At 40.1% G+C, this 27,280-nt stretch overlaps 1 protein-coding gene across 1 annotated transcript in view; it reads left to right on the forward strand.

Annotated features, from left to right (window-relative positions):
* pcgf3 (polycomb group ring finger 3) overlaps nt 1–26,904 on the forward strand; it is a 77,255-nt gene extending 50,351 nt beyond the window's left edge. Inside the window, exons 5-10 of the mRNA XM_085285634.1 lie at nt 301–356; nt 645–752; nt 12,085–12,173; nt 16,651–16,788; nt 19,939–20,019; nt 21,221–26,904. Of these exons, the coding sequence (XP_085141760.1) occupies nt 301–356; nt 645–752; nt 12,085–12,173; nt 16,651–16,788; nt 19,939–20,019; nt 21,221–21,268 (520 nt within the window). The 3' untranslated portion in view covers nt 21,269–26,904. The remainder of the gene's footprint in view (nt 1–300; nt 357–644; nt 753–12,084; nt 12,174–16,650; nt 16,789–19,938; nt 20,020–21,220) is intronic.
* Nucleotides 26,905–27,280: the final 376 nt, after the last annotated feature.

Consider the following 27,280-nt stretch of genomic DNA (forward strand, 5'->3'; position numbering starts at 1 on the left):
AAAAGAAACAGCAGAATATTGTTTCCCACGTTCTCTCCTATCATGTTGATGATCTCATGACTTCAGACTGAGTTTTTTTGGGGTTTTTTTGTGGATTCCAGTCCAGACTTGAAGGTAGGGATCCACTGCTGTGAGTTACAAAAACATGCAAATGTGTTATGAAATTGTACAAGTGCATCTTTACCTTGTTCGCTGTGAGTTTTTGAATCTCTGGGTTTGAAACTCAGTTGCTTTTCCCTTTTTATAATGTTAATTTTCACTGCGTGTTAAAGTAACTAATTATTTTCTTGTCCCTTATAGCCATGACAGAACAATGCAAGACATTGTCTATAAGTTGGTACCGGGACTACAAGAGGGTAAGTATTGTGTATTTATTTCCTGGGATGCAACCTACAAGAGATCCTTCCTTAAAACGTAACTTTTTAGCTTTCCCTTGCATGCATGCTTTGGTAAACTGACTGAAAAATACATCATTTTAATATTGTTTTTCCTCGCTGTTGTACGTGAACCTCAGAACTCCTAAGGAACAAGCTCCCTGTAGTGCACACATGCTTCTCTAAATGTTAAAACGATGACAGCATCAGCCTTAGCAAAAAGGACTTCTGTTTTTAACTCTTTTTTTTCTTCCTTTGGCTCTTGTGCAGCGGAGATAAAGAAACAAAGGGAATTCTATCAGAAGTTGGGGATGGAGGTGCCCGGAGACATTAAAGGAGAACTTTGCAACATGAAGACTCATCTAGATCAACGCAACGGTACGTTAGCCTCGCAGACTCGCGCTGTTTTCAGAACCACAGAGAATCTTTCTTATTGCTTCATCTAGTTTGGAGCTGGCTCTGCATTTAAACCAACACTTAACATGCACCTGTGACGGGTCTCTTATTTGTTTGACGTGAAGGATTTGACCTTTAGTCAACACAGCCTTAACGGTGGCACATAACAGTCTCAGTGAATGCAGCATACGAGAGGATGTTGTTTGGCTTTGTCACGTGATGCTGCTGTGAGTTGAAGGTCCTCCAAATAGCACCAGGGCTCAACCTGGCTGAAAAAAGTACTGCAGGCATGAAAACAAATATTTCCTGCAGCCTCTTTGAAAAATGGTGTAAATAATGTTGTATTGATTGTCCGGGCGGATTTTACCTGTTGGCAACCTAAACAATCTAAGACACATGCACAATATGCATTCACATATTATACTTAAATTATGCATGGTAACGTGCAGATATTGTATTTACATACTTGCACTCAGTATGTTAGTAGAATTCAATTTTCAATTCAAGTCAGTTATGTTTTTTTCATATCTTCTCATACCATCTCAAAACTATTTATATTGTTAGACAAATATCCTACAGTAATGCAGAGAAAACCCCAACAATTAGACGAACCCCTATTAGCACGAACTCAGCAACAGTAGGAAGGAAAAACTGAATTTTAACAGGAAGAAACCTCTGCAAGAATCAGGCTCAGGGAGGGGCAAACATCTGCTGTAGACCGGTTAGAAGTGACTGGATGGAGACGGGACAAAAGACGAGCTGTGATGGATGTAGATGGGTTTGTTTGTTTGTTCCCAAGTCTTTAAGAGTGTGGCATTTTGATTGTTTTGCTTTTTTTAAATGAATGTGACAAGTGAAGGGTAGAAACCTTACTGAGAAACCTGCCGGTCACAGATCCCTAAAGAACAGCCTGCTTATCATGTTTCATTCTAAACTATTCTATGCTAACGTCATGTTGTTATAAATGAGACTTCACCTCTGCAGTGTGGATGTCGTGCTGATAATGTGTAAAGAATGAAGTCTCTGGCCAGTAATGAGAAACATTAGAAGCACAACCAAGAGTAAGAGCAGAAGCCATTAAACAGTACAGATAAAGACAATTTAGCCAATCACAACGAGCCTCTGGCCTGCTCTTTGTGCACAATGGCTTTTCCAAACCTGCTCGCTTCCAAGGGTTGGTGTAGATGTGTACCCAGAGGGCTGTCATGCTGGCAGGCCTAATCGCTAGCTTAACCCCCCTCTCTGATTTTGGTAATTAAGGTTCAAATGGAAGTGGAACTGCTCTCTGGATTCTCGAGCTTTGTCGCTGGAAGTCAGGTTTAGCTATAGAATATACACACACACACACACCTCTAAATGTTCATACCCAAACACATTTTAAGGACCATTTGCACAGACGCCAACAGAAAAAGAAACAAAGCAACTCCTGGGCTCCATTTCACCATTGAACAAACAAATGTGTCTCTAGCTTTGAGCAGTGATAAAAATAATCTTGACATGAGGAAACTATAGAAAACCAAATGCATGTTATGGAAATAGAAATTCACTCTCTTTCGTGCGTTTCTGAAGATTTTAAAGCTACCAGCCTTTTAAGGAATTGAAAGCTTCCTTTTAACTCCAGTGAATTTCAGATAATTGGTTTACCATCTGGTCTCCCTCAAAGCTCGTCTCTATATACAATCACTGAAAACACAACAAAGAAAATGTCACACTGCACAACAAAATTTCTCTTTTCATTTCATCCATCTGGTTCAACAATGTAAGAAAAAGATCTTAGACTATTGAGCTGTTATAACTTTATATTATTTAATCCATTCGTGCATGTGTGTTGAGCCAAATGGAAGTCTGAATAGAAAAAGGCATCGTGCATAACATCCATGTGTCAGGTAGCCGGCTAATGGCACACCATCTTGTGTGCAGTTCTCCGTAATGCATCCACGGTGAGTGGTCTTTTCAAATAGCCACTCTTGAAAAGACTCACCATGGTTGTACAACACCATTAGTGTTAGATAGTTTTGCAAGTGCCACAAATTGAGCTAAAAATACAGCCACAGTTCCCCAGTCATGGTTTAGATTGCATAAAAAAGTTTCGACAACGCCAGCAAATGTTTGAGAGAGACAAGAAAGCCGAGGAGTGTCACAATATTACACATAGGTTAGATTGATCACAAAGTGGTGCTTAAGGGGTGGTTTAGCAGCAAAAATCCTACTAGGCTGAGTATGTAATATTACCATCATCTGTCTATACATACAAGCTAATGCAGTATGAGGCACTGTAAATAAAAACGCACATTGCTCAGAAGCGATAAAGTGCATCCTGGGTATGTGTTAGTCATCTGGTTGTGGTTGACTTGTTTTACAGGTTGTAAATTATCTGCATCCATCTTTAATCTGGACTCAGCGATTTGACATTGCATCCAGATTCTTTGAAGACCTGTCAGGACTTTCATTAAAGTTACAGAGATTCTGTTTGCATTCATTTCATTCATTCATTTATTTATTCATTTTCAGGCACAACAAATACCTATATTGAACATAAAATACACAAAACAAAAAACAAAACTTGCCTGAAAAAGGAGTGGGACGAAGAAAACTTATTAAATCCCACCCCTATACTCACTCATCAACAAAAAAAAAAACAATAAACTTCCCGCAGCTACGCCCATCATTGCATACAGACCCATCAACAGCCCCAGGCAGATACAAGCATCTAAGCGGCAGCTCGCAACCAACAATTAGAGTCTTCATAACTGAATACAGAATATATAAATTATAAATTGCATTACCACAGGTAACAGGCAGTAATAACTACAAGTAACAAACACACATACATATACATACATATATATCTACACACACAAGTACATATATGTACATACATACGCACACTTTTTTTTAATTTTTTTATTTTGGAATCCATACCAGCAATGGTAAGAGGACAGACATTACAGAGCACACTAAAACCCATCATTGAGTATACTGTGACCAGACCAACTGTTTGTAGAGAAATTTAAATCTATGAATATTTTTGCATTGTTTCAATTGTAAACTCAGACTGTTCCAGATTTTCACACCACATACAGACACACAAAAGCCTTTACGGGTTGTTCGAGTTCTGGGTAATTTGAATTCTCCAAAGCCTCTCACATTATAAACCTTTTCTCGAATTTCAAATCTAGTTTGTAAATTTGCCGGTAAAAGTTTAGTAAAAGCTTTATACAAAATTATGGATGTATTGTAATTAACCAGATCCTGGAATTTAAGTAACTTTGCCTGAAGAAAGAATTTGTGAGTATGATCTAGATAACCAGCCTTGTGAATAATACGCAGTGCTCGTTTCTGTACTGTGACTAATGGATTAGTTGTATTTTTATATGTATTTCCCCACACTTCCACACAATATGTAAGATATGGAAGAACCAGGGTACAGTACAGAGTACGAAGTGCATCTTTATCAAGGAATTGTTTCACTTTGTTCAAAACTGCGAGGCTTCTGGAAATTTTGGTTTTTATGTGTCTGACGTGGGGTTTCCATGAAATTTTGTTATCAATTATAACTCCCAAAAATTTGTTTTCACTCACATTATCAATTGGTACACCTTCAATGATAATTGGTAATTCTATATTATATTTTAAATTACCAAAAAACATTGCTTTAGTTTTATTTATATTTAATGATAATTTATTTATGTCCATCCATTTTTTTATTAATTTTAGCTCCCTGTTTACAGTCATTACAAGATCAGTATAATCATCGCTACTGAAAAATATGTTGGTGTCATCTGCGAACAGTATGAGTTTAAGTACTTGAGAAACATCAAAAATATCATTTATGTATACATTGAAAAGTTTTGGTCCCAACACTGACCCTTGGGGAACACCACATGTAATACCAAGTTTCTCTGAATGGTAATGCCCTATGCTAACATATTGTTCCCGACCTGTTAGGTAACTTTTTAACCAGTTACCAGCTTTCCCTCGAATACCATATCTTTCAAATTTATCCAGTAAAATTGAGTGATTGATTGTGTCGAAGGCCTTTTTGAGGTCAACAAAAATACCAACTGCATATTTATTTTTATCCAGTGTATCAGTAATTTCTTCTACTGCCTCAATTATCGCCATTGAAGTGGTTCTTTGCATTCTGAAACCATACTGACCAACATTTATTATTTGATGTTTTTCAAGGAATTTTTCTAATCTTGAATTAAAAAGTTTTTCTAGAATTTTTGAGAATTGAGGCAGTAGAGAAATAGGCCTATAATTGGTAAAACTGTGTTTGTCATTACTTTTATATAGTGGTATTACTTTCGCAATTTTCATTTTTTTTGGAAAACAACCGGACTGAAATGATAAATTACAGATATATGTTAAGGGACTAGCAATATTCAGAATAACCTGTTTAACTACAGACATATTTATGTCATGATAATCCATTGAAGACTTACTTTTACATTTTAATGTGATATTTATTACTTCTTGCTCATTTGTAGCTGAGAGGAACAGTGAAAAGGGATTTGATTTTATATTACTGATATTTTCATTTTTATGACACGGGATGTCCGCTGCTAGTTCAGGGCCAACATTTATGAAGAATTTATTGAACCCATCGACAATATTACTCATGTTGTGATTTTCACCATTTGCATCAGTAAAATATTCAGGATATGATGTTCCAGAAGATCCTTGTTTAATTAAGTTGTTTAACCATCCCAAGTTCCTTTTATATTGTTTTTATTTTCATATAATCTTCTTCTATAATAAAGTTGTTTGCTCGTTCTTATAATATCAGTCAATTTATTTCTATATGCTTTATATCTTTGTTCCACTTCTTTTGTTTTTACTTTGATAAACTGTTTATACAGATTGTTTTTCTTTTTGCAAGCATTAATAATTCCTTTTGTGAGCCAAGGACTTTTTATCTTTTTTTTCTTTGTCATGTGTTCGTTTACAGGACAATGTTTGTTGTACCACATAGTAAAAATATCTAGAAAATTATCATAAGCCTTGTCCACATCTGACTCTTCATACACCGAACTCCAATCTTGTTGTGCTAAATCGAAATTGAAGGCATGAATTGCTTCTTCATTTATTGTTCGCTTTGCTATCATGATCTTGGTATCTATTTTTTTTAAATCACAGTCACACAAAGTAAAAACTGGTAAGTGGTCAGTTATATCACAGACAAGCAGACCACTATTAATTTGGAAATCCATGACATTAGTAAAAATGTTGTCAATAATAGTGGCGCTATGTGATGTTATTCTGCTTGGCTTTGTTATTGTTGGATATAGTGATAAGCTGTACATTGTGTCAGTAAAGTCATCAATGGCTTTTAACCTTGTTGGATTTAGCAAATCAATGTTAAAATCACCACAGATAAATAGTAATTTTTGGTTCACCGAAGCAAACGTTTTTTCTATCCATTCATTAAAAGTGTCAATACTTGAACTGGGTGTCCGATATATACAACTTATTATAACATTTCTCTTTTTTTCATTCATAATCTCAATAGTCAAACATTCCAAAATTCCATCAATAGCCATAGACATAGTTGTTACAACATTATATTTTATAGAGTTATGAACATATATAGCAACCCCGCCGCCCGCCTTATTTAATCTATTCATGTATTTTAAATCATATCCATTCAAACAAAAATCTATTCCTTTATCGACATTGAACCAAGTTTCAGTGATGGCTATAACACTAAAGGGGCGAGAAAATTGTTGCAAATAGTCCTTAATGAAATCAAAATTAGAGTACATACTTCTGCTGTTAAAGTGAATTAATGAGAGCTTCCCGTCTAGGTTAATTTCTTTTTCATATTGTTCCTGAGTGAAATAATTACAATTTTTAACAAAAGAAGAGAGAAAGTTACTTTCAGAATCTATTTCTGGATCTATTATATTATGCTCCTTATATTCACAATCTAGATCAATTACTTTCTGTTGAAGAACTAATTTCAACGTGTCCATGTCATTTCCTGGTGTAATTGATACATTGGTGTCAGTTATACTTGTCCAGATCCTCCATGTTCCTCACTATCAGTACTTTTGCCTATTCTGGTGTCCCGTTTAGCTTAATGAAAATCTTACAGTTTGTTACCCATGTATGTTGTATTTTACCGTTCTTCTTCAGTTGCCTTGCCTTCCTCGCGATGTCTGCGTTTTTTCGTGTCAGATGCTCATTAATGAAAACGTCCGTGCCTTTCAGTTTGCGTCCTTGTTTCAGCAGTGCGACCTTGTTCTTCCGATTGACAAATCTCATAATGATGGCCAGCAGTCTGTCACTCCTCCTGGGCAGTGAGTGACATGCTTCTATGTGCTCCAGGTCCATTGACTTGAATACATGTGGTATAAAAGTAGTAGGCAGTGATTTTATGTAGGCAGGCGGTGTTCGGTTGCAGCGATGGCTCATCTGAGTCATGCCCCACGTCCCACTCCAGGACACGGGGGTCAATGCCAACAATTCTTCGCCCCAACTGGAAAAATAATAATAATGAGGTTTTCTGGTTTTAAACTACTCAACAAAAAACTACTTTGTACTCTATTTTAAAATAGACAATACAAATCTAGTTTTAAATTGTGCAGCTGCTGGCCTCTAGAAGCTCTACTGTATTTCTATTTTCTTCTGTTTTGTAGCTCTTAAAGCTGGGTAGATTTCCCAAAACGGTGAAAAATATTAAGTCATAGTCAGAATTTGTTTATCCAGCATCACCGCGAGCAGGCTGGTTTGTTTACTTGAAATCTTTCTCTCCCACCTGAGAAAATGGATGCTCCTCATTAGGTTCCTATCTAAGAATAGCAAACCAAAGTTAACAGATGGTATCGCAGAGATCACACTGCACTAACAACAGGTGACAGTGGGCGCTCTGTAAATGTTTCTCCTGCCAGAGCTGAGCAGTTTTACGCTTAATTAAAGGCTCATTTACCCAGAATCTCAAAATTAGGAACTTTCTTTTAGGTCCTTCTAATCAGCTGAATAAAGTTAACCTCTTCCGCTTTATAGAAGACGGATCGACACTTTCTAATCCATGAGCACAGAAGTCACAACCAGAGGTTGTAATATTTGGAAGAAAGAGTGTGTTTTCAGGAAATAAATGACGCAATGTCTGTTAATTAAACAGAGCACATGTAGTACAGACCTGCATGTGGATCTGAATCAGGGACATTGTGAGTCATGTTGGGACCTTAATCCAAATGCTCCCTCAGTGCATTAATACCCTAAAGAGATGAACAATTACAGAACAAAAATCACATTTTATTGATTACAGGGGACCAGTGGCAGTTCATAATTTGCCCATTTTCTTCCTTAAGTGTTGGCTCTAAGTATGACATATTTGCAGCTTGTTCCTTGACAGTGCATAATCCAGCTCTCTTATCAATATGTTCCAAACACTTTCCAAGGCGGCTTAACAGAGTACCTCCAAGCTCTGCATTCAGTCTCACAGTCTCTCACAGAAACTGCAATATAGAGTTATCTGTCAGTAATATGCTGATTGATTGGAATATACTAAACATGCAAAGCAATATTAGAGATGTTTCTGTGGACTTTCTTGTGTGTGTTTTATTCCCAACTGAAGGTTTACTTACATTAAGACAAACGTGGCATGTGCAACAGGCCCAATATTTTAACCACTGATAACACTGCCATTAAGCTATAATACTGCACGATTTAAGCCTTTGCACAGTAGATCTAAGCCGTGTTAGCTGTGCTTTTAAGTGCATAAGCTGAGTTTTTTTCCAAACACTGTTAAAAATCTGGCCTCCTCTAGTATACAGCAAACTCATTTCTCTAAATGACCTTCTTTTCTGAGCACTTTACACAAGAAAATAGGGAGACATGGGGCGATGATGAGTCTGTCGAGTGCCCTTTTCTACTTCATGACAATATAAACGCCCACTCACTAACACACAGTTTACTCCATCTCACTGCCATTACACAGCAGAATCACTCGAAAACGTTGTAGTACATGCCTTTGGGATTCGACTGTTTATAAGAGTTCCCACAAATCATAAACCTGTCAGAGTAGATGATTTTTCTGAAACAAAAAGAAATTTTGGAAGAGACAGACTGCTCAGTCTTTCTAATCCCCAGACCCAAGCAATCAACCCATTACACGATGCCATCACCTCGAACAAAAGCCAGGACTTCATGTTTGAGTCACTCAGATGCTCAGGAGTTGTTTGAAGGTGAGGCACAACAATAAGAGCAAGACCCTGGTGATAAGCAATCAGTGAGGCACACTCTGGAGACAATCACCACAGAGACACCAGAGCAGCTCAATAATACTTGGTGGAATTTGTGACAGTTAGCCCAGACAGAAAATGGTCACAGAGGGGTGCTCCCAATAGCATCTGTCTGAGTAGGACTAAACTGTCCACGCACGCACGCACGCACGCACGCACGCACGCACGCACGCACGCGCACACACACACACACACACACACACACACACACACACGTTATTACATCCACTGAATCCAGGAAGAACAGACCGAATTTCTTTGTTTTTTAAAGGTTACAGAAAAGCAATACTTGCCCATGTGGCAATTTTGTCACTGCAATGCAATTTTGACTTTGATAACCAAGTTTCATATCTAAAAATTCAATACTACTACAATATCACAGCCAACAAGAAAATCCCTAGAGAAATATATAAACCTCAGCTGTCCCGGACAACTGTGGAGCATCTGTTTCACAGTGTGAGGTTTGAAATTATCGGGAAGTGTGTTAGATTTAGATATATATCTAAAAGTCTCTACAGTGAGACAGCATGTCATTTTTGAAAATCAAATACTTCGAATGAGACTTCATTTTTAGATGTACCTAAAGTCAAATGAACATCATAATTCTGCCTCACACCTGTAAATGTTTAACCTTTTAACATCCACCAGGTCACTGGCGATTCACTTAGGTTTAGGGTCAGGAGCGGGGTTCGGGTTTTGGACTCCACCGAGGCTGTCCTTTGTTAGCGCTTCTTTTCTTAATTTTCATGGACAGAATTTCTAAAGGAGTCAAAGGATGAATGGCGTCAGATTCCGAGATCTCAGGATCCTATCTCTGCTTTAGGCAGATGATATGGTTCCCTTGGCTTCGACAGGCAATGTTTGGTGACTACAAAAATAGGCTTCCTTCCAAAAATAGGGTGTCTAGACTGTCCATTAGAGAGCGGTGGAGAAGCAGAGTCATTTGGATGGGGGTCAGAGTAGAGCCATTACTCCTTCACACCATAAGGAACAGCTGAGGTGGTTTGGGCATCTTTCTACGATGCCTTCTGGTCTTGTCCTAGGGGAGGTGCTCTGAGCACTGGTGTAACCTTCCTGTATGTTTCTGGTTCGGCACACTGCTGTCTTCACTATTTGTCTTGACCACTTTAGTTTTCTGGGCTCGTGTGGATTCTCGCAACCACTGTGTGTGTTGGTGTTCAGGCTCTGGAGATTCAGGTGGCCCTGATGGGAGTTTGGGTGTTGTCACAGTGTGAACCATCACACCGTCTGTTGTTGTTTCTGCTTGTTTCTCTGTTCCTGCTTGAGTGTTTGGTTTTTGGGTTTCATTGCTGTGTATTTTGCACTCTTTGAAGGGAGGTGATTGTTGAGGGTGAGGGTGAGGGTGATGCACACATGTTCACAAGTAAAGGTTAGGTGTTCTAGGCAAGTCCTACCAGGAGGAGGGTCAAGGGCAAATCCAGGATGTGCTGGAGATATTATATCACCATTTCCTTGGTATTCCCTTAGATAAGTTGCGGGAAGTAACCCAGGGGAGGGACGTCTGGGCTTAAAACTGTTGCCCAGCAGCACATGATTGATGGATGTTAGACTAGCAAAGCTCTGACATCATGAGCGCAGTGGGCTGCTGGATTGATGACAATCCATGTGTTAATGCAGATGTGTTCAGAGTTATTTGTTTGTCTTAATAAATTTCAGTTAATATACTAGTGAATGGAGGTAGTTAACTTTAACAGAATGAAAATGGGTGCAGATCAGTGCATCACGCATACATTTTATGTTATCCAGATGTAAAAGAAAAATTGCCACACTGGAATAAGATGACAAACCTGCCGTTTACATGACTTGTGATGCAGACCTGTGTTTTCAGAAAAGCTGCAGAAATGGTGCATCATAGCATAAGCATCCCTTGAGTTTAGCGTGTATTCTTTCAAAGCAGTTCGCCAACATTATCTCAGGACAGACGTTGGCAATCAGTTCAGGATGTTGTCTGAAATTGCCCCTTGTCATGTGTAGAACACAGCAGGAGCCAGCCTGGGTCAAATGCATTCTCACCTTCAGAAATATGGTTTGCTTTAGGCGAGGGTGCTGTCTCCATAGAACACGGGGGAGGCAGGAAATGAGGCATTTACTTGCTCGCTGTGAACACTATGCGTTCAATCGGGCATCATGCAGAGTTTACACTAGGAAGCTGGCAGGTTGAAGACAACTTGATGTCCAATTTGGCTACATTTGAAATTTGCTGTAGCTTGTCTGGCTTATTTGGTTTTAGAAATTTGAAGTAATTGTTAGATCTCTTCCTGCCTACTTCTGGTAACGAACTGTATGTAAAGCAAGTGAAATTCGTATATTGATGCAGGTAACTTTGTTTTCTACTAGAATTAAGTTACAAAAAAAAAAATCTCACCTGTAGCGCGTGCGTGCGTGCGTGTGTGTGTGAACTCCAAATATAGTTGACCCAGGGTCTTCAGACTTCTCCCAGAGCCAGACCAAAAGCTCTGTGTGATGCATTATTAAACAGTACCTTACCTGCTTTGTAACACTCTGAACACATTATCCTTCAGCAGTGCAGCCTGTGAGAAATGCCTTTTTCTTCCTATTTTACCTTAATGTTCACTAGACTGTGCTGCTCTCTCTGAAAACCAGCATATCCGAGAAAAGGAACAAAGGGCAAACTCAGACAGGGTTAAGTTCAGAGCTGAAGTCACTCCTCATGCAGACCAGAATAAGCGAACGCTTTTTATTGATTAGAAGTTCACCTGTGCTAGAGACGTGCCTGCACAGACGATAAGTCATACAAAGGATGCTTTAACACCCTCAAAGATGTAGTTGGTTTATAAATGGGCTTCTGCAGGAGGTGTTTTCACGCTCCAACAGGCACAGTCTGTTTTAAATACTGCAGGGAGACAAACCTGCCTGTTTCCCTGACAAATCTGTTTTTAACACAGCCACAGTGGACATCAGTAACCCTCAAATCTCTTAACTTGCTAAACATAAAGAGAGAATCTGTATTGAGTCCTACAAACAGCATCTTTTTTTTTTTTCTAACTCTTTGCTTGTTTGTTTGTTTGTCTTTTAAACAGGTGATGCCAAATCAGAAGACACGGCCAATAAGGAGGCAGGAGAGGAGAAACCAGAGGAGGACAACGACTATCACCGTAGTGACGAGCAGGTAAGCCTGACGGATGACAACATTTGCTCCTTGTTTCCTGCCTCCGGGGCCTTCTCAAGTGGCAGCCTCTCTTCTACTTTGTTGCATTTCAGAAAGGCACATCCCCCCCCCCTTGCTTTGAGATATCGGCCTCTGTTCTGGCACAATCTTAATCCTCGGACCTCGCTGTCAACTGTTTTTTTAATTCCAGATACTTTTTGCTGAAGAGAAAGTCTTTGTGAAAACTGTTGACAGCAAAGTCTGAGGATAATTCAAGCCATCGGGGACATTATGGTGTCCACGGCACCGGGAAAAACAGAAAACCCAAACATAATCCTATCCTTTGCTTTATTAGTACAGAAACGGATCTAAGGAGATATCTGCTTTGTTAGATACCACAGCACTTGAGTTGTTTTCAGTCTAATTATGTTTTATATTTTGCACAAAAGTCCACAAGGCATGGAAGTATATATTTTTTTCCTTTGAGCAGATACTGGAAGTGAATCGGGTAAAATAATTATGGGTTACAAAGCATTGTGTCAGGAACAAAAGCACCAAGGAATAAAAATACTGTTTGTGATAATTGTTTGTACAATTGCCTTAAAAGCCTGAACATCAATTATTGCCTTTATAAAAGTGGCCCCCTTGTGGTTTACCAGGCTGTTTCACAATTACTGGGTTCTTTTGTCTTTCGGCTGTTTGATTTGCACGGAGCCACACAGACACCACAGACACACCACTGCTACCCACTGAACATATTTAAAATGAAAATGGGCCTTTTCTTGATTCCATTTGTATTCCGGCGTGTTCTTAAGCCCTGAAAAATGTCATTAATAATGCAGGAGTTTCTATTGTTGCCGGACAGACGCCATGTGGAAATAATGGCTCGCCGTTTGTTGTACAGGCTGAAAAATTAATCTTGTTCACGTTTTAGCTGTTGCTTTTCTAAAGAATTGGATTTATATTTTAAAAAACAAAACAACCACTTCTTTGCTGCCATGTGGGGAAAACAGGCCGCCCTGATGAGGGTGAAGATCTTGCCCTTTGGATACGCGGCAGCAGTGCAGAATGCACTCGGAATAGCTAATACAGTGGGCTGCGTGAGCTGAATGCAGTGATGTCAGATGTAACTCAGCCTCAGAAGGGTGGGAAGGGAAAATAAGATGAGAGATGGAAAAGAGACAAAGTGTAGGAGAGAGAGGTGATGTCAGGTCACCATGCAGGGGGTGAGGTGATCATAAATACGATTCTCTGGGTTTTATGTCGGAGGGAAGTCTAATGTGAGATGATGGAAAAGTGAGCCTCATCAGAACATGCAGAAAGGAAATGGCTGAAATAAGAGGATGATGATGGTGCACACTCTTAAAAGTAGGGAGCTTTTAGACCACCAGGGAGTAAAAAGAAGAAAAGGGGGGGGAAAGCCCTTTCACACAAAAATACAACCTTGATTTCAGGAAGGCTGCTGCATTGATGAGAACGGCCGCTGACACAGATGTGATGTGGCAGGAAATCATAATACAGAGTGTCATCCTGCATACATTGACCAGTCGGATAAATGCAAGCACACGCTGCTGGCATATCACATTATCACTGGAGTGGTGTTTTTCTGAAGTCACCTTTACAGTCATTTATACTTTGTGTGAAAAAGGGCTACTCCTGCTGTCAAATACTGCAGTTTGCTACTTATTCTATATATAGAGCTGATGTTTGTGGAGGTGCCTGCTGTATCCAGGACTTCATATTTAGGCTGCCTTCGTGTAATATCATGTACTTTGATTGACAAACCAAGTTCCAAAAATGCTGAGATGATGTATAAGATGTAAATCAGTGCAGTACCGTATTTGCAAACAATTTTACCTTTTGTTTGGATTTTCTGGACAGCACGGAGAGAGTAAAACTCAAATATGCAGAGCTAGCTGAGAGTAAAACTCAAATATGCAGAGCTAGCTGAGAGTAAAACTCAAATATGCAGAGCTAGCTGTTGTGGTTGAGACCCTCGGGATAAAGGAGCAGCTAAAAGAAGCTTTATTGGGGTTTTTGGTCATATATATACATATTATTCTCGTTGAAGTAATTTGATGGCATGGCTCTGCAAAACGGGATGTTGCATCTCTGAGCAGATGGAAGTGAAAACAGCAGTTTCAGTTGGGGGGAATGAAGATGAAGAGCAATTTTCTCCCAGAAATTGATCGCCCCTTCATCACTGAGATGTAACAACCAGCAGGCGTTGTGAGCATGCATGGAAGACTTCCAGAACGCTCCCCCGCTGTCTTCTGGACGACCTTTTAGAGTATAACCTTGGGGTGTTGCTAGGCGAGAAAGAAACTTGCAACAAGCTCATCTAAAAAGGGAGAAACTAAATTCCTGATAAAAGCTGCAATTAATCAGAGCAGCCTACTTTTGCAGCAAAGCATGAAGCTCGTTTCTGAGGTTAATGTTTCTAGACGAGGTATAAAGTCTCCAGATGGGGTCACCTTCAGGCTCATATCAAATTTTAATAGAGTCAGAACAGATTGTGTAAATTTAATAAACTACAGATATTTTGGGTTTAAAGAGTCTACTTTGGAGACATTTGCAAGAGCAGCTTCGCTCTGAATTATTTATTGATGTCTCCAAATGTAATTTATCAGAGATCCAAATTCAAAACCCACACAGACAAACTTTTACTCCACACAGAAGAAGGTGCAGATAGAAATGTTGCATCAGCGCTCTGCAAGCATTCGGGACTCGGCAACATGGTGTAAAGCTTTCGCTTCATGACTCCTGAAGGCTCGTGCGATATTTTCTTGATACGCCTCTCCCTTGCATCATCACGTCTGTGTGTTTAGCTGAAGCGGGAGTCCTCGGCTCTGTGAGCACGTCACTAATCTATTTTAATGTAATGAAACTGCCTTGCGGCCTGCTATCAAGCTGCCGTGGAGTCCAGATCACTGCTAAGGGTTTTATTTCACATTATGAGCCTCCCTCATTGCCAACACCACTGGAAAGCAGATATATTATGAATCTGGGTTTTGCTTATTGAAGGGCAGGCTGCTCACTGAAGCGCTGCCAGTGTTTACTTGAGAGCAGAGATGATTTCCAAGTTTAAACAGAAACCAGGGTAATGTTAGCTCTCTCAGTCTCAAAAGAGAAAGATGAAAAGAGGAAGAGGAACACCCACAAATGAATAAATCCAACGCTTCTGCCTTTGTCTCTTGATATGTGCCGCTGGAGCCCAGTAGCAGTAATGCATTCTGACTCCCGCTACCATCCACTGCCAAAAACCACCTACCATGTTACCTCGGGGGGGTGGGGAGACAAATGAATGGGCCAATGGCATTAAGTGTCGGTCGCGTGAAAGAAGCCAATAAACAAAAAACCCCAAAAAACAGCAGCAGAGGTTCAGTGAGATGTTGTGAGGAAGCAGAGGAGGAAATCAACACCAGCGTCAGGTTGAGTTTTTATGAGAAGGTGGGTGAAACGAGCTACAAATCCACACATACCGTGTGAGCTGAATCGATCCCTGCGGCCGGGCTTCTTGGTTTCATGTCTTTGCAAAAGAGATGCTGTAGAAAGGTGGAAATATGTTTGTCGATGTGGGCAGGCTACAGTTCTGGTTACACAGCCAAAACTAAATTGTTGAATGGATTATAAATGGAAGGCAAACCAAATATTGTGGTTGTTCACAGCCTCAGCGACAACAAAAACTGACAAATGGGGCTTAAAGGCTGTTTAGTTATCCAGACTGAAAGCATTTCTGTCATTCTTTAAAAGCAGCATTGAAGATTGAAGCAGTTTTCACAATGTTGGTATAAATCAGGTTTGGCGATTGTCAGCCATCTCTGTCTTCACTGGACGGTTACCTGCTTTATACGTTTATAAGCACAATCAACGAAACCTCAGCTTTGTATCAAGCTTTTTAATGTCTACTTCAGCTGAGTTGGATAATTTTCTCACATTCAGCTCTGCTGGGTGAAAAGTTCACAGCTGCAGGACTTGTGAATTCTGCCATGAGGTTTTTGACCTTTGCGGAGGTGGGAATTTTGACCTTTAGGTGCTGCCAGGTGAAACTTTCTGGGCTTCTCAAAGTAAGAAGGTGGTTCTTATGAAGACTGCAGACGTCTAAGTTGTTCTGAACTTTCCTAAACCAAAGTGTTTATATATTTATTTATATTTAACTTTACACACATGACTACAGTTTGACTGTGAAACAGCAGCATTTGAAACAGCTTGAGGCAGAGTTATAGGCTCTGTCAATCATGTAACACTAGATTTACGTTGACATTCAGAACAGGGCTCTGCAGTGGACACACTCCACATTGTCACTGATGCTAGCTCTAGCACTGCCCTACTACTTGCTCTTTAAAAGGAACCTTGCGATCCCTCGTGGCTTATATTTAAAAAAAAATGTAGCACTTTAACATGAAACAGTTCTTAATGGCCTTATAAAATGATAAGATCATGTACCCACACTTCAGTGGACGCAGGATTTAAATCCTCATCTTCTGTCTCCTAACAGGTCAGCATCTGCTTGGAGTGCAACAGCAGCAAGCTTCGCGGTCTGAAGCGCAAGTGGATCCGCTGTTCAGCACAAGCCACGGTCCTCCACCTCAAGAAGTTCATTGCCAAAAAGCTTAACCTGACATCATTTAATGAGGTACAGATAATATCACGCTCCACCAGCCCGGGAAACAATGATGACAGGGAAATGAGTCTGTCACGAACTAAATGTAGTTTTAGTGTAAAATTAAAGCTGTAAAGGAAGCAGTTTAAGAGGAAACACTTCCCCCCCCTCAGCGCTTGTTATCTCCATGTTGATAACCTTGAGAGTCTGCATCACTCTGATCCTTTTATTGCTCAAAGCTAGACTTAACCTGTACATTTGAAGCTTTCTACTAGCCTTAATTACAAAGGAACAGAAATGGCTTCATATGTTTGTTCTTGGAGTTTAAATTAATCCTCATTTTATCTGATGCTGAGCCTCAGTGAGACCCTTAAGGCCATTCTCGGTCTGAAAGGAGCTGTTTTTGCTACTCCCCTCCCTTTAAACCAACTATATTGTCATTAGCTGCCCCTTGTAAACAGAAAGTTTGAACAGCAAGTGGGTGGGGCTTCTGTGCCCAGTCATATTAGGAATATCTTTGACATTGTTCAGAATCAGTAGTGGGTTAAAGCTAAAAAGCTGCTAGAAGCTGAGAATCACAAGCAGCCTGACCAGCAGCTAGAGGCGTGACCCGCACCCTGACACCATCATTTCAAACATTATAAATCCAAACCTGAAAAACTCCACAAAACCTCGACACTTACAGGCTTTCCCTCCAGGAAGTTTTACAATAATTCCTATAGTAGTTTGTGATTAAACATTGAGATTGCAGATTACTGCTTTTAGTCATTTTAATTCCTGTTCTTACAAAAACATTGTTTCTTTTTCCAGAAATGGATTTGTAGCAAATTGGAACAAATCTCTTAATTCTTGGCGCTTGTTTTAAGTTTTCGGAGCACCAGCTGTCCCGTGTGGGCCCCGCGTATCAGAAAGTTTTAGTTAATTGCAAGAAATTGCATAAAAGGTCACTTTATTGTAATTCTTCTGTACTGACTCATACAATGCCTTTTGTGTTTGTTATATTTAGCAGGAAACAAGCCCATATGAGATCTAATTTTTCTATTAATTATCGTTACCACCCTGTTATAAGCAGCGGGGGATGGGAGGGTGGAGGGGAGTAGGCGATAATTTGACAGATGGATTTTTCGATTGAATCATCAGTCGCCTCCTTGTCGTCTATTTTTCTGTTTTCTCCGTGTCCTTTTTTTTTTTTTTTTTTTTAAACTGGCTGTCACAGAGATGAGTGGGAAGGCTCCATCATATCGTTGGCCTCCATAACACAGCTTTGGCGAGGCGGATGCTCTCCCAGCCAGCCATTGTTGTCCTATCTACTGACTATCAAAAGATGTTGTTTGAAACGATTTCTGCTTTCAATGCAGAGCCGAGCGCAGAGCATTGTCGGGGAGCAGTACACCAGTTACTCATTGATCATGTTTGTAAACCCATCGTTGTGGCCACGTCAGCCATCTGAATGTCTCTGCAGGAAGTGTTTCCGTCAGATGAAACTAGGATAAAAGGAATGCCCAAAATGGAGGAAAATCAGGGATCGATTCCTGGAATCAAATAGATTTTCTTAGGTCTTCTTTGATGACCATATAAAGACAATAAAGATGTTGTTCTTATTATTAAGCATTATAAATGTGCTACAAGAATAAGCACATTTTTGGCATTTAAAAGACTATCTTGGAAAAAGCTAATCTTCCAATCTCAAAGTTTCACATATAGGAGATGCATGTTTAAAAAATCCATTAATTTTTTTTTTTTTTTTTTTTACACACTCAGTTCTATAGCTGTGGAAACTAGTTCACAACAGCAGTCGCCTCAAAATGCTTTGAACTGTAAATTTAATAACAGAAAATGAACCAAGCACTTGGCAGCTGTGGAGACGAAGAACTCCCTTTAAACAGGAAGAGACGTCCAGCCAGGCTTAGGCCCAGGCAGCAATCAATCACTGATCCATGCTGTAACTATAAGCTTTGTGAAAAGCCAAACTTAATTTTAAAAGTCCCAAATCCAACGTGGGAAACTGGTTCCACAGGAACATGGGAGCCTGAAAGATGAAGGCTCTGCCTCCCGCTCTACTTTAAGGAGCTCCGGGAAACACAAGCCAGGGGCTCTGAGAGGGATGAGTGCTCTATTGGGGGTCTTTAAGTTATGATGGGACTGATTATTCAAGAATTTTAAATTAAATTGTGGTTTTAACAGGAAGGCAATGAAGAGAAACTAATATGGACGGGATGACTCTCTTACTCGTTCCTGTTAATACTCTGTGACATTTCAGGGAAACCTCGCTTGTCAGGAAGCTTTTAGAGCAACCTCATAAGGAATTACAACAATTCAGCCCTTTAAGTAGCAAATGAATGGACAAGTTTCCCAGCATCACTACAAATGATTCATTTAGTTTAAAATCTCATAGAACAAAATTCAGAAGATCACAGTTATGCTTTGATTGGTTTTGGTGTGCCAGATTCTGGTTTCCTTCTTAGATTGCTTTTATTTATTTTTTTCATTCAGCATCTCATTTTTCTGATTTTCATTGTGAGCATCTCTGTTTAGATAATGATGATTTAATAAGTTTCTTCAGGGTTTAAGGGTAAAAAGCATCTCAGCTGTACAATTCAATTTTAGATTTATGGTTTTGTTTTGTCGGACAGAAAACCTGATTGGAGAATGAAATTCTGCCCCTGAATTGCATCCTCCAATCAGACCTGGATAGTTTCAACTCCTCCCAGCCTTAAAATGTGCTCTCTCTGAGAGCCAGCAGGTGGCGCTGTGGCAGTGTCCCTCCCCGGCCTTCACTTTCTCTCCCTCCCTGCGTGCCTCTCAGTATTGATTGGCAGATGCAGATGCGAGGAGCTGCTCAGAAGAATATCAATGCCGGCTTCACGGGGGAGCGGTAGATTTGGCGAGCCGGCATCGTGTTCAGTATCGAACTTTTGGATTCTCTGTGCGGGTGCCAGGGGCCACTCGATGTCAAAATGAGCCCCCCACTCACCCATCCACCCACCCAGCTACATCTCCAGGAAACACTGATGTTAGAATAGAAAGAAAGAGGGGAAAATAGTAGAGTTTCACTTTGTCCTCGCACTAACCAGCAGAGACCTCCAGCATACGCCGCTCATATTAACGTCATGTTGTTAACTACTCTTGCACAAATCGGGTCAGATATCGTTCAGTAATTTGTTTCTGTGCTTCTTTTCTCAGCTGGACATTTTATGCAACGAGGAAATCTTGGGGAAGGACCACACTTTGAAATTTGTTGTTGTTACAAGATGGAGATTTAAGGTAAAAGACAAATGAGTTGTGAGTTTGAGACTGGTATTACCAGTAATATCCAGTTGAATTGATTTCACTGAAATGTTTTTGCTATGTGGACACTTATCAACTGAAAACTAATCAGCTGACTACAGACTGTTCATGTATTGATATAATCAGTTAATATTGGCGACTTTTCCCCAGAAGTAAACTCCAATAGTCTGATGCGTTTCCAGGTTATATTTTTACTGAACAGCCATCAGGCAAGCATGCTTTCACCACATGCCATAGCTCCATTTGGTTAACTAGCACAAGCGACATGAGTAACAGTTAGCATCTCATTAGATAAAGCTAGTTATCAAAGCTGCTGTTATTCCTTCTGCATATCATATTTAATTAAATTCAGTTTTACTTATATAGCACCAAACTACAACAGCAGTCACCTCAAGGCGCTTTATACTGTAAGGTAGACCCTACAATAATAGCATTTACACAGATGGTGCTTAGATTTGTAAGAAAAACTGAATTTGAACACAGAGTTTGGCCAACATATCTACAGTGTTTGCTGCAGCAGTGAAGCAGTCCTTTGGTTTCTCTGGCTGATGTAATCTTCTCGTCTAGAGTCTATACCATATACCTGCCTTCATGAGTACCCAGTGAAATTTCAGTTGTGCAGCGTAGGTCACAAAAAACTTCCTAGAAGGACGTCTTCCCAAATGCTTTTCAAGCTTCTTTGGAAGTTATAGAGTATGTAAGTTTATTAGATCACCTATTATAAAAACAAAACACAGAGACTGTAAAAATCTGTCAAAAACTGGTTTAAAATTAAAAATAATGAAGTAATAAGTTCACCTTTTTGTACTCAAGACTTCTTTTAATTAATCGAGTGTAACATCTGGCTTCTTGAAAATGAGGACAAATTATGTTCTTAAAGCGATTTCCCCAAATTCAAGGACTTGTGTTCCAGCTAACAGTGGCGTAAACACAGACATGTGTTGATACATCACGTCTCCACCTGTAACAGTTAATGTACAACTAGGTCTCTGCTGTAGGTGGAAACCCATTTAGTCTGTCATAAATCTGTTATTTCTCGTAGAAGAACCTAAACTATAGCACTTAAACATTAGCATCATATTTTCTAAGCCAATCCATGCTTCAGTGCAGTTAATAAGCTAATTGTGAATGGTTTAAGGCCTTTTGCTCGAGCTTGTGTTTTGCTTGTTCCTTGCAGAAATCCCCCCTCCTGCTCCATTACAGACCCAAGATGGATCTGCTGTAGCTACAACGGACACAGTGGTTGTTTTTTATTTTTCTTTCTGGCCCAGTGGCCGCGGACTGTGCCGAAACCTTTTTAATTTATGCAAAGACGATCAACCAACACCAAGCAAACGCCCGACGGTAAAAGTCAACACAAGCCAGCAAACGTCCATCTAACGGGGAGGGAAAGTGGGACAAACTGACACAAACTGGCCGCCTCTCCAGCACAGACACTGCAACACTGGCGTGTGTTTTTAGAAACTAAAACAACCATTTTTTTCCCTGGTCTGCTACATCCTACATATGTGAACGAAAAAATAAAAAATATGGAGAAAAAGCATATATTTATACTTTTGTACAGAAGAGACACACGGAACCAAGACACTACTGGTGCTCTGTTTACACGCAAACAAGATGTCGGGAATCGTGTGACCGTCTTTTCCAGCTCCATGCAGACTTCATCCTCCTGAGATGATGACTGAGCGGAGGACAGGATTATTTTTTTTTAATATAAAAAGGTGTTTTGTTCTTTTCACACCGCACTCGACACGTCTTGGGAGCACAGAAAGTATATGGAAAAATTTATATAACAGGCATCAAATTTAAGCTGTTTATCAAGTCTCTGATTTCCCTGATTTTTTTTTTTTTTTTTTTTGGTTTAAATTTCATTCTGTTGGCTTTGTCTAATTTGCTATTGGGTTCTCAATTGTCAATTGTGAATAGGTTAATTTTTTGTGTAGTTATTTATGTTCTATATACCAATATTGTACATAAAATGTCATTACAGAGAGAGAAAGAGATTGAAGAGAGACTTTAGACTGTTAAAAGAGAGTGGATCCCAGAAGTGCTATCTATATGTTGGGCAATAAATGTCCAGAGGTGATAAATTAGGATTTTTAAAGACAGACTCACTATCAGTATCAAATTATATAAATGCATTTTTATGTTGTCTGAGAAAGACACAAAACAGCTATATCAAATCCTCTGCCATTTATGTGTATGTGGGGTCTAAATGTGTTCCTTTGCCCCGATAGATGAACTTTTAGGGGGCCGATGAGGAGAAAGCTTCACCCCAACCTCATCCTTCCCATCTCACCTTCCTTCAGTAGAACACATTTATTGTTAATTTTAGTTATATTAACACATTTTAACATTACACAAAACACTCATGTCCGTAGATGCCCGGAAGATGTTTCATTTTTTAAACATTGTTTTCGGTACCCACCGTGCAGTCTTTTAATATCCGTCCCTGTGTTTCTGCAGTCTTTCAGTGGCAGCAGCACCAGGCAGGTGTATGCCCATACCACCCACATGTTTACAGCTTTTGGTTTGAGCTGCTAGCTGTAGATGTTTTTTGGCACCCTCCATCCTTCCAGACATTTCCTTCAGCTCCATTTTTACTGCAGAGCTACCGAAGCTGCAAGGTAGAAATGTAGAGATACAGACAACTCCCTCATCTTAACAGCCTCAGAGACGGTCTTATCCTAGTTTCTTTTTTATGGTGAACATGGAAGGGAAGTGACATTTATTATAAACTTCAAGCTCGTCTCTTCAGATGGATTCAAACGTCACAGATGTGCCAGTTCTGCAAACATGAGTGCAGGTTAGCGATATCGCTATTTTCCATTTCTGGGTTATACTTTGGTTAGTTCTCACTGCCAGCTGGAGAGCAAAGGTGCAAAGTCTTTAAACGCATCAATACGACAGCATTTCTGAAAGATAAGTGAATATTTTTAGGCTTGTAATCACACACAAAACAAAAGAAAATCAGTATAAAACTTGGATTTTCCTTTTTTTTTTTTCTTCCTTTTTTGCAGAGTAGCCAGTGTTCAATATTGTTGACTTAACAAGACGATTTTATGAGTCTTTTTGAAAGAAATATCGTGCAAATTCAGGTTTCTCAGCGAGGAGGCTGAGGTTTTTTTTGAACATTTTGATAATGAAATGACTGCTGTTTGGTCATTTGGTGCTTATAGATGTGTGTTTCTGACCTTGAGGAGGATTGTTCCTCATGCGGGAGCATGCCGTTCTCAACTTTGTGACGCAGAAAACTGATGTTATGTCAAAAGCAAAATGTCTTAACCCTAAAAATCCTGAACCGAACTGTCTTTGACCACAACTGGATCCCTGAGCAGCGTGTCAGACCTCAAGTAGTCTTACCTCACTGACTTCTCTTATCAGTAATTAAAAACGGCAGTTCAGCTTTTGCGTTGTATCGCCCCACAACAAGCAGTCTGTCTGTACGCTCATGTGCGGGGTTCCTATGCATCTTCAGATCTCACAAGTCTGGCGGAGTGATTTGAAATTGGCCGACAAAGCAATGTGTAGGGACTCGTTAGGACCTATGACGTGTGTATTAAATGCATTATAGCCTACAGGTCTGTACAAAACCAGCTCTACCAAAACTCCTTCTGCATGCTTCATTCATGTGCTGACCTTTATGTTTCAAGGACCTTAATTCAGCTACCTTTTGTAGGGTGCTCATTGTTTATGGTTTTTATGTAAATTAGTATTTTATTTTATTATTATTATTATTTTAAAAAAGGTGAAATTTGAATTGGCCTGTCCAGAAATACCTCTCCGGGTATTACTTCTCCTCCTCTTTGTTCTTCTTAATTTTTTTTTTTTACTTGGTCCGACTCTTGCTACAATAAATTTTCATGCATAGAAAGTGATTAAAAACCAAAAACAATGAGCCTGGCCATGTTCTCAGCTCGTGGAAGAGTGTTGTGTATGTACTAATCCCTGCAAACGTAATGTAATATCTGTGTGATATTATGTCTTTGTAAGTGCAGACTTGGTGTTTTAAAGGCTTATACTGATTATTTCGTAGTACTCGGACGAGTGTCGAGTACGCTTCCCGGAGCTATCACTGACACTGAGATCTGTGTTTTAAGTCCTCTGGTTTGCAGTCCTAGATCGTAATCGTGTTTTCTGCCGTTCGGCTGTCACAACTCGTTTGGAGTTCTCGTCGTGTTTGGTTGTCACTGATTAAATCTCTTTACTGTAATTCAGCGATTGAGCTGTAAAACACTTGACAAGGTGCTACTGTACTCACGACTACAAACGGAAAAGATATAATGCAGGACACTGCTCCGGAAACGCCCTTGTGTTTCACATCCGCCTTCAAACGTTCACTTTTTCCCTGCTTTGATCGTTAGTGCTCTCATCCTGGTCATCGTTCGGCACGATCAAGTCTTTCCAAATGTTTCACTCTGAATCCTCTCTAAAGCCTTGAGTAGTTTACCTTCTGGATCTGTTGCATTTGTGTGTCGATGAAAACTAAAAATAAAATTTAATGAGCCCAAATAGAACAACTCCAAGGCGTTTTCTGTCACACAAAGAGCAAAATTGGTGCGCAGCTTTTAAGTCAAAATTAGAATTGTTTACCCTCTCGTGCTTGTTTTCTCCTAAAAGCCCTGTGACCTGATGGAAAGGTGGAAAGGGCGAGGTCTTCGCCGCAGTGACGGTCAGGCTGCGTCTCTGCTGCTGGTGCTCTCTATGGTGCTAACAACTACTCGCTTCAAACTTCAGAGACAAAAAGGATCTGTGTCGCGAAGCTCTCGCTCTCCTGCCGCCGTACGTGCTCCTGTCCTTGGGCGTCTGATAAAGAAGACGCTCGATCCCCTCCCTACTTTCAGATTGGGTTTCCCTACTTGTCTAGGCTCGCTTTGGAAAGGAAACAGAGGGAATTTTAAATAAGTCATAGACTGTGACGGGGCTGATGCTGTGACAAATAAAAGTGGTGAGAAATTGGGTGCACCTGCTGCAATTTCGTGCCTCAAAGAGAAACTCGCACTTATTACAGGCTTCACTGGTGAGATGTTTGCGCCTCCGAGTTCGATTGAGTCTCACTCCAATTTCTAACAGATAATTGGCTCTGAAAGACTAGAACATCCATGAATTTAAAATCGTGTACAGCTGGTTGTGTTTTCGTCTACACGTTTCTCTCAGGAGGTTCGACCTTCTCGCCACCCGTGTGTAGATGATGCTGGCCGCATCTTGCGCCAGAACAGATCAGTGTTCGCCTTTTTATTAGGACTAACATTGAGACATCAGTGCTGCTATGCTGACAGGCAGGATGAGAGGCTTCCAGGAGGCCTGCAGATGGTGTTGCTATCTGCTCTGAAATGTCTCTGGCTCATCTCTGCTTTGACCCTGATCTCCTGTCAGCCTGTTTGTTAGCTCCTGCTGGGATCTCGGTGAAGCCCGGCCAAAGTTTAGCCGCTTCACGTGGACCGTCGAGTCTGAGCAGAGCAAGTTTGCTCCACCGCCATGACGGCAAGACGAGTAAACAGTTTATTCAGGCCACTTTGAACAGTTTTCTGAGCTCGGAAACTTTCCTCCTCAGCGGCAGCCGCATTCATTTCAGCTTTCATTTCAGGCTTGTTGGCAGCAGAATTGTTTCTGGCAACTTCAAATGGCTCTCCTGTGTTTACTCTGCTGTAATAAGCGTCCACTCTGGGAGTCTGGTAGCTTTCTTTGTTACCTAGCTCTCTTTCTCCCTTGTTTGAGTTCTCTGCAAGGCGCAGCAATCTCACAGGCTGGCTTTATGTGCAGCAGAGACTGAGACCTCACTCGTATGAACCACATGAGCCACGTGAACTGAAACGGTCGAAAAAATATAGATTCGTTTGGCTGGGGTGTCTCTTCAGAGCATTTGAGCCGGCAGCCCTCGAGCACACAGGTGGTTCAGCTTGAAGAGCAAATGTCTGCTTAAATTATGGATTGTTTTGCTGCTTCGGGTGATTTTTCACTGCCGATCAGGGCAACAAAGTCTCATTTGCAAAGGCGCAGCAGTTGCGAACGACTCCAAACTATTGGCTTTAGCAATTCAGAACGAATCAGTCGTCATCTACTAAATCTCACAATGACATTCCCCTGATGTTATCGCCTGATCTGTCCAGTTTTGTATAAATATTTATTTATGCTCAAAAAGTGACCTCTGCAGTAGCTTTTAAGTGTTTGACATTTATGCTCTTGCTCATTATTTTGCAGTTTTTTTTTACCCTTTTCTTTGTGAAACTGAGCAGACTCGTACAGGAAAAATGGCTTAAATGACTCATTCCCCCTCTTTCGTATTAAATAAAGTGTCGTCTTCGCAGTGTGTGACAAAACACATGGGTCATATTCATTAGGTCAAGTTTATTTAAAAAAAGAAAAGAAAAAAAAGGTATGAATGTGGCAATGTGGTTATTGTACTGGCAAGGAAAAGGTGCAATATACAGTTCCCAGATGGTTCCAGCCTTTTTTTTTTTTTTTTTAAATTTTGAAATGATTTTTCTTTTTCCAGTCAGGTCCTCAGGTCACTAAATGCCTTCTGGTCCTGAGGGTGACCAGGGAATCTCAGAACATACACTAATGCACCCAAAATTCAAACGACTGGATTTTACTTTAGTCTCTTCTTGTCACAAATACCCCAGACTGTTTTTTTCTTTTTGGGTTTTGGTTTGCTTTCAGATCAACACAGACTCTTATTCTGGTGTCCTTTTCCTTGCCTCCTTTTGTATTATTGTTATTTATTGCACATGTAATGAGTTGATCTCCACTGTCATTTAATTCAAGGAGTTTTGGGGCTGGAATTTCTTTCATACAAAACTACAGAAGCTTTTGTCAAAACCTAAGTGTGTATTTCATCAATAAATGCCTTTAAAAGTGCTTCTGATGCCGTGTTGATTGGATTTCTTTGGATTTGGAAAGCTGCCATCGATTTTGTTTATTTAATGTAGACAAAAATTTTAAATGCACATTAGAATACACAGGCCATTAGATCAAACTGTACTCACCTGCCAGTTTTTAAGGTACTCCTCTTCAGCTGCCTGCAAACACATCTAATCAGCCAGTCACTTGGCAAGAGCGCTATGCATTTAGGCTTGTAGATATTTTAAGTGGTTTTGTAAACCTTAGGGATGCTTCTACAGTAAAATCGCAGCAGACCAGCCTGTCTGCTATATCCAGAGGCCTGAAAAAGAAAATATCAGACCTTGTTGATGTTAGAGGTCAGAGGAGGATGTTTCAAGCTGAAGGGAAGGAT

This window comes from Mchenga conophoros, linkage group LG2 (genome assembly GCF_057382185.1).
Source record: "Mchenga conophoros isolate Kocher_MC1m ecotype Shallow Benthic linkage group LG2, M_conophoros_male_GT1.1, whole genome shotgun sequence".
NCBI lineage: Eukaryota > Metazoa > Chordata > Actinopteri > Cichliformes > Cichlidae > Mchenga > Mchenga conophoros.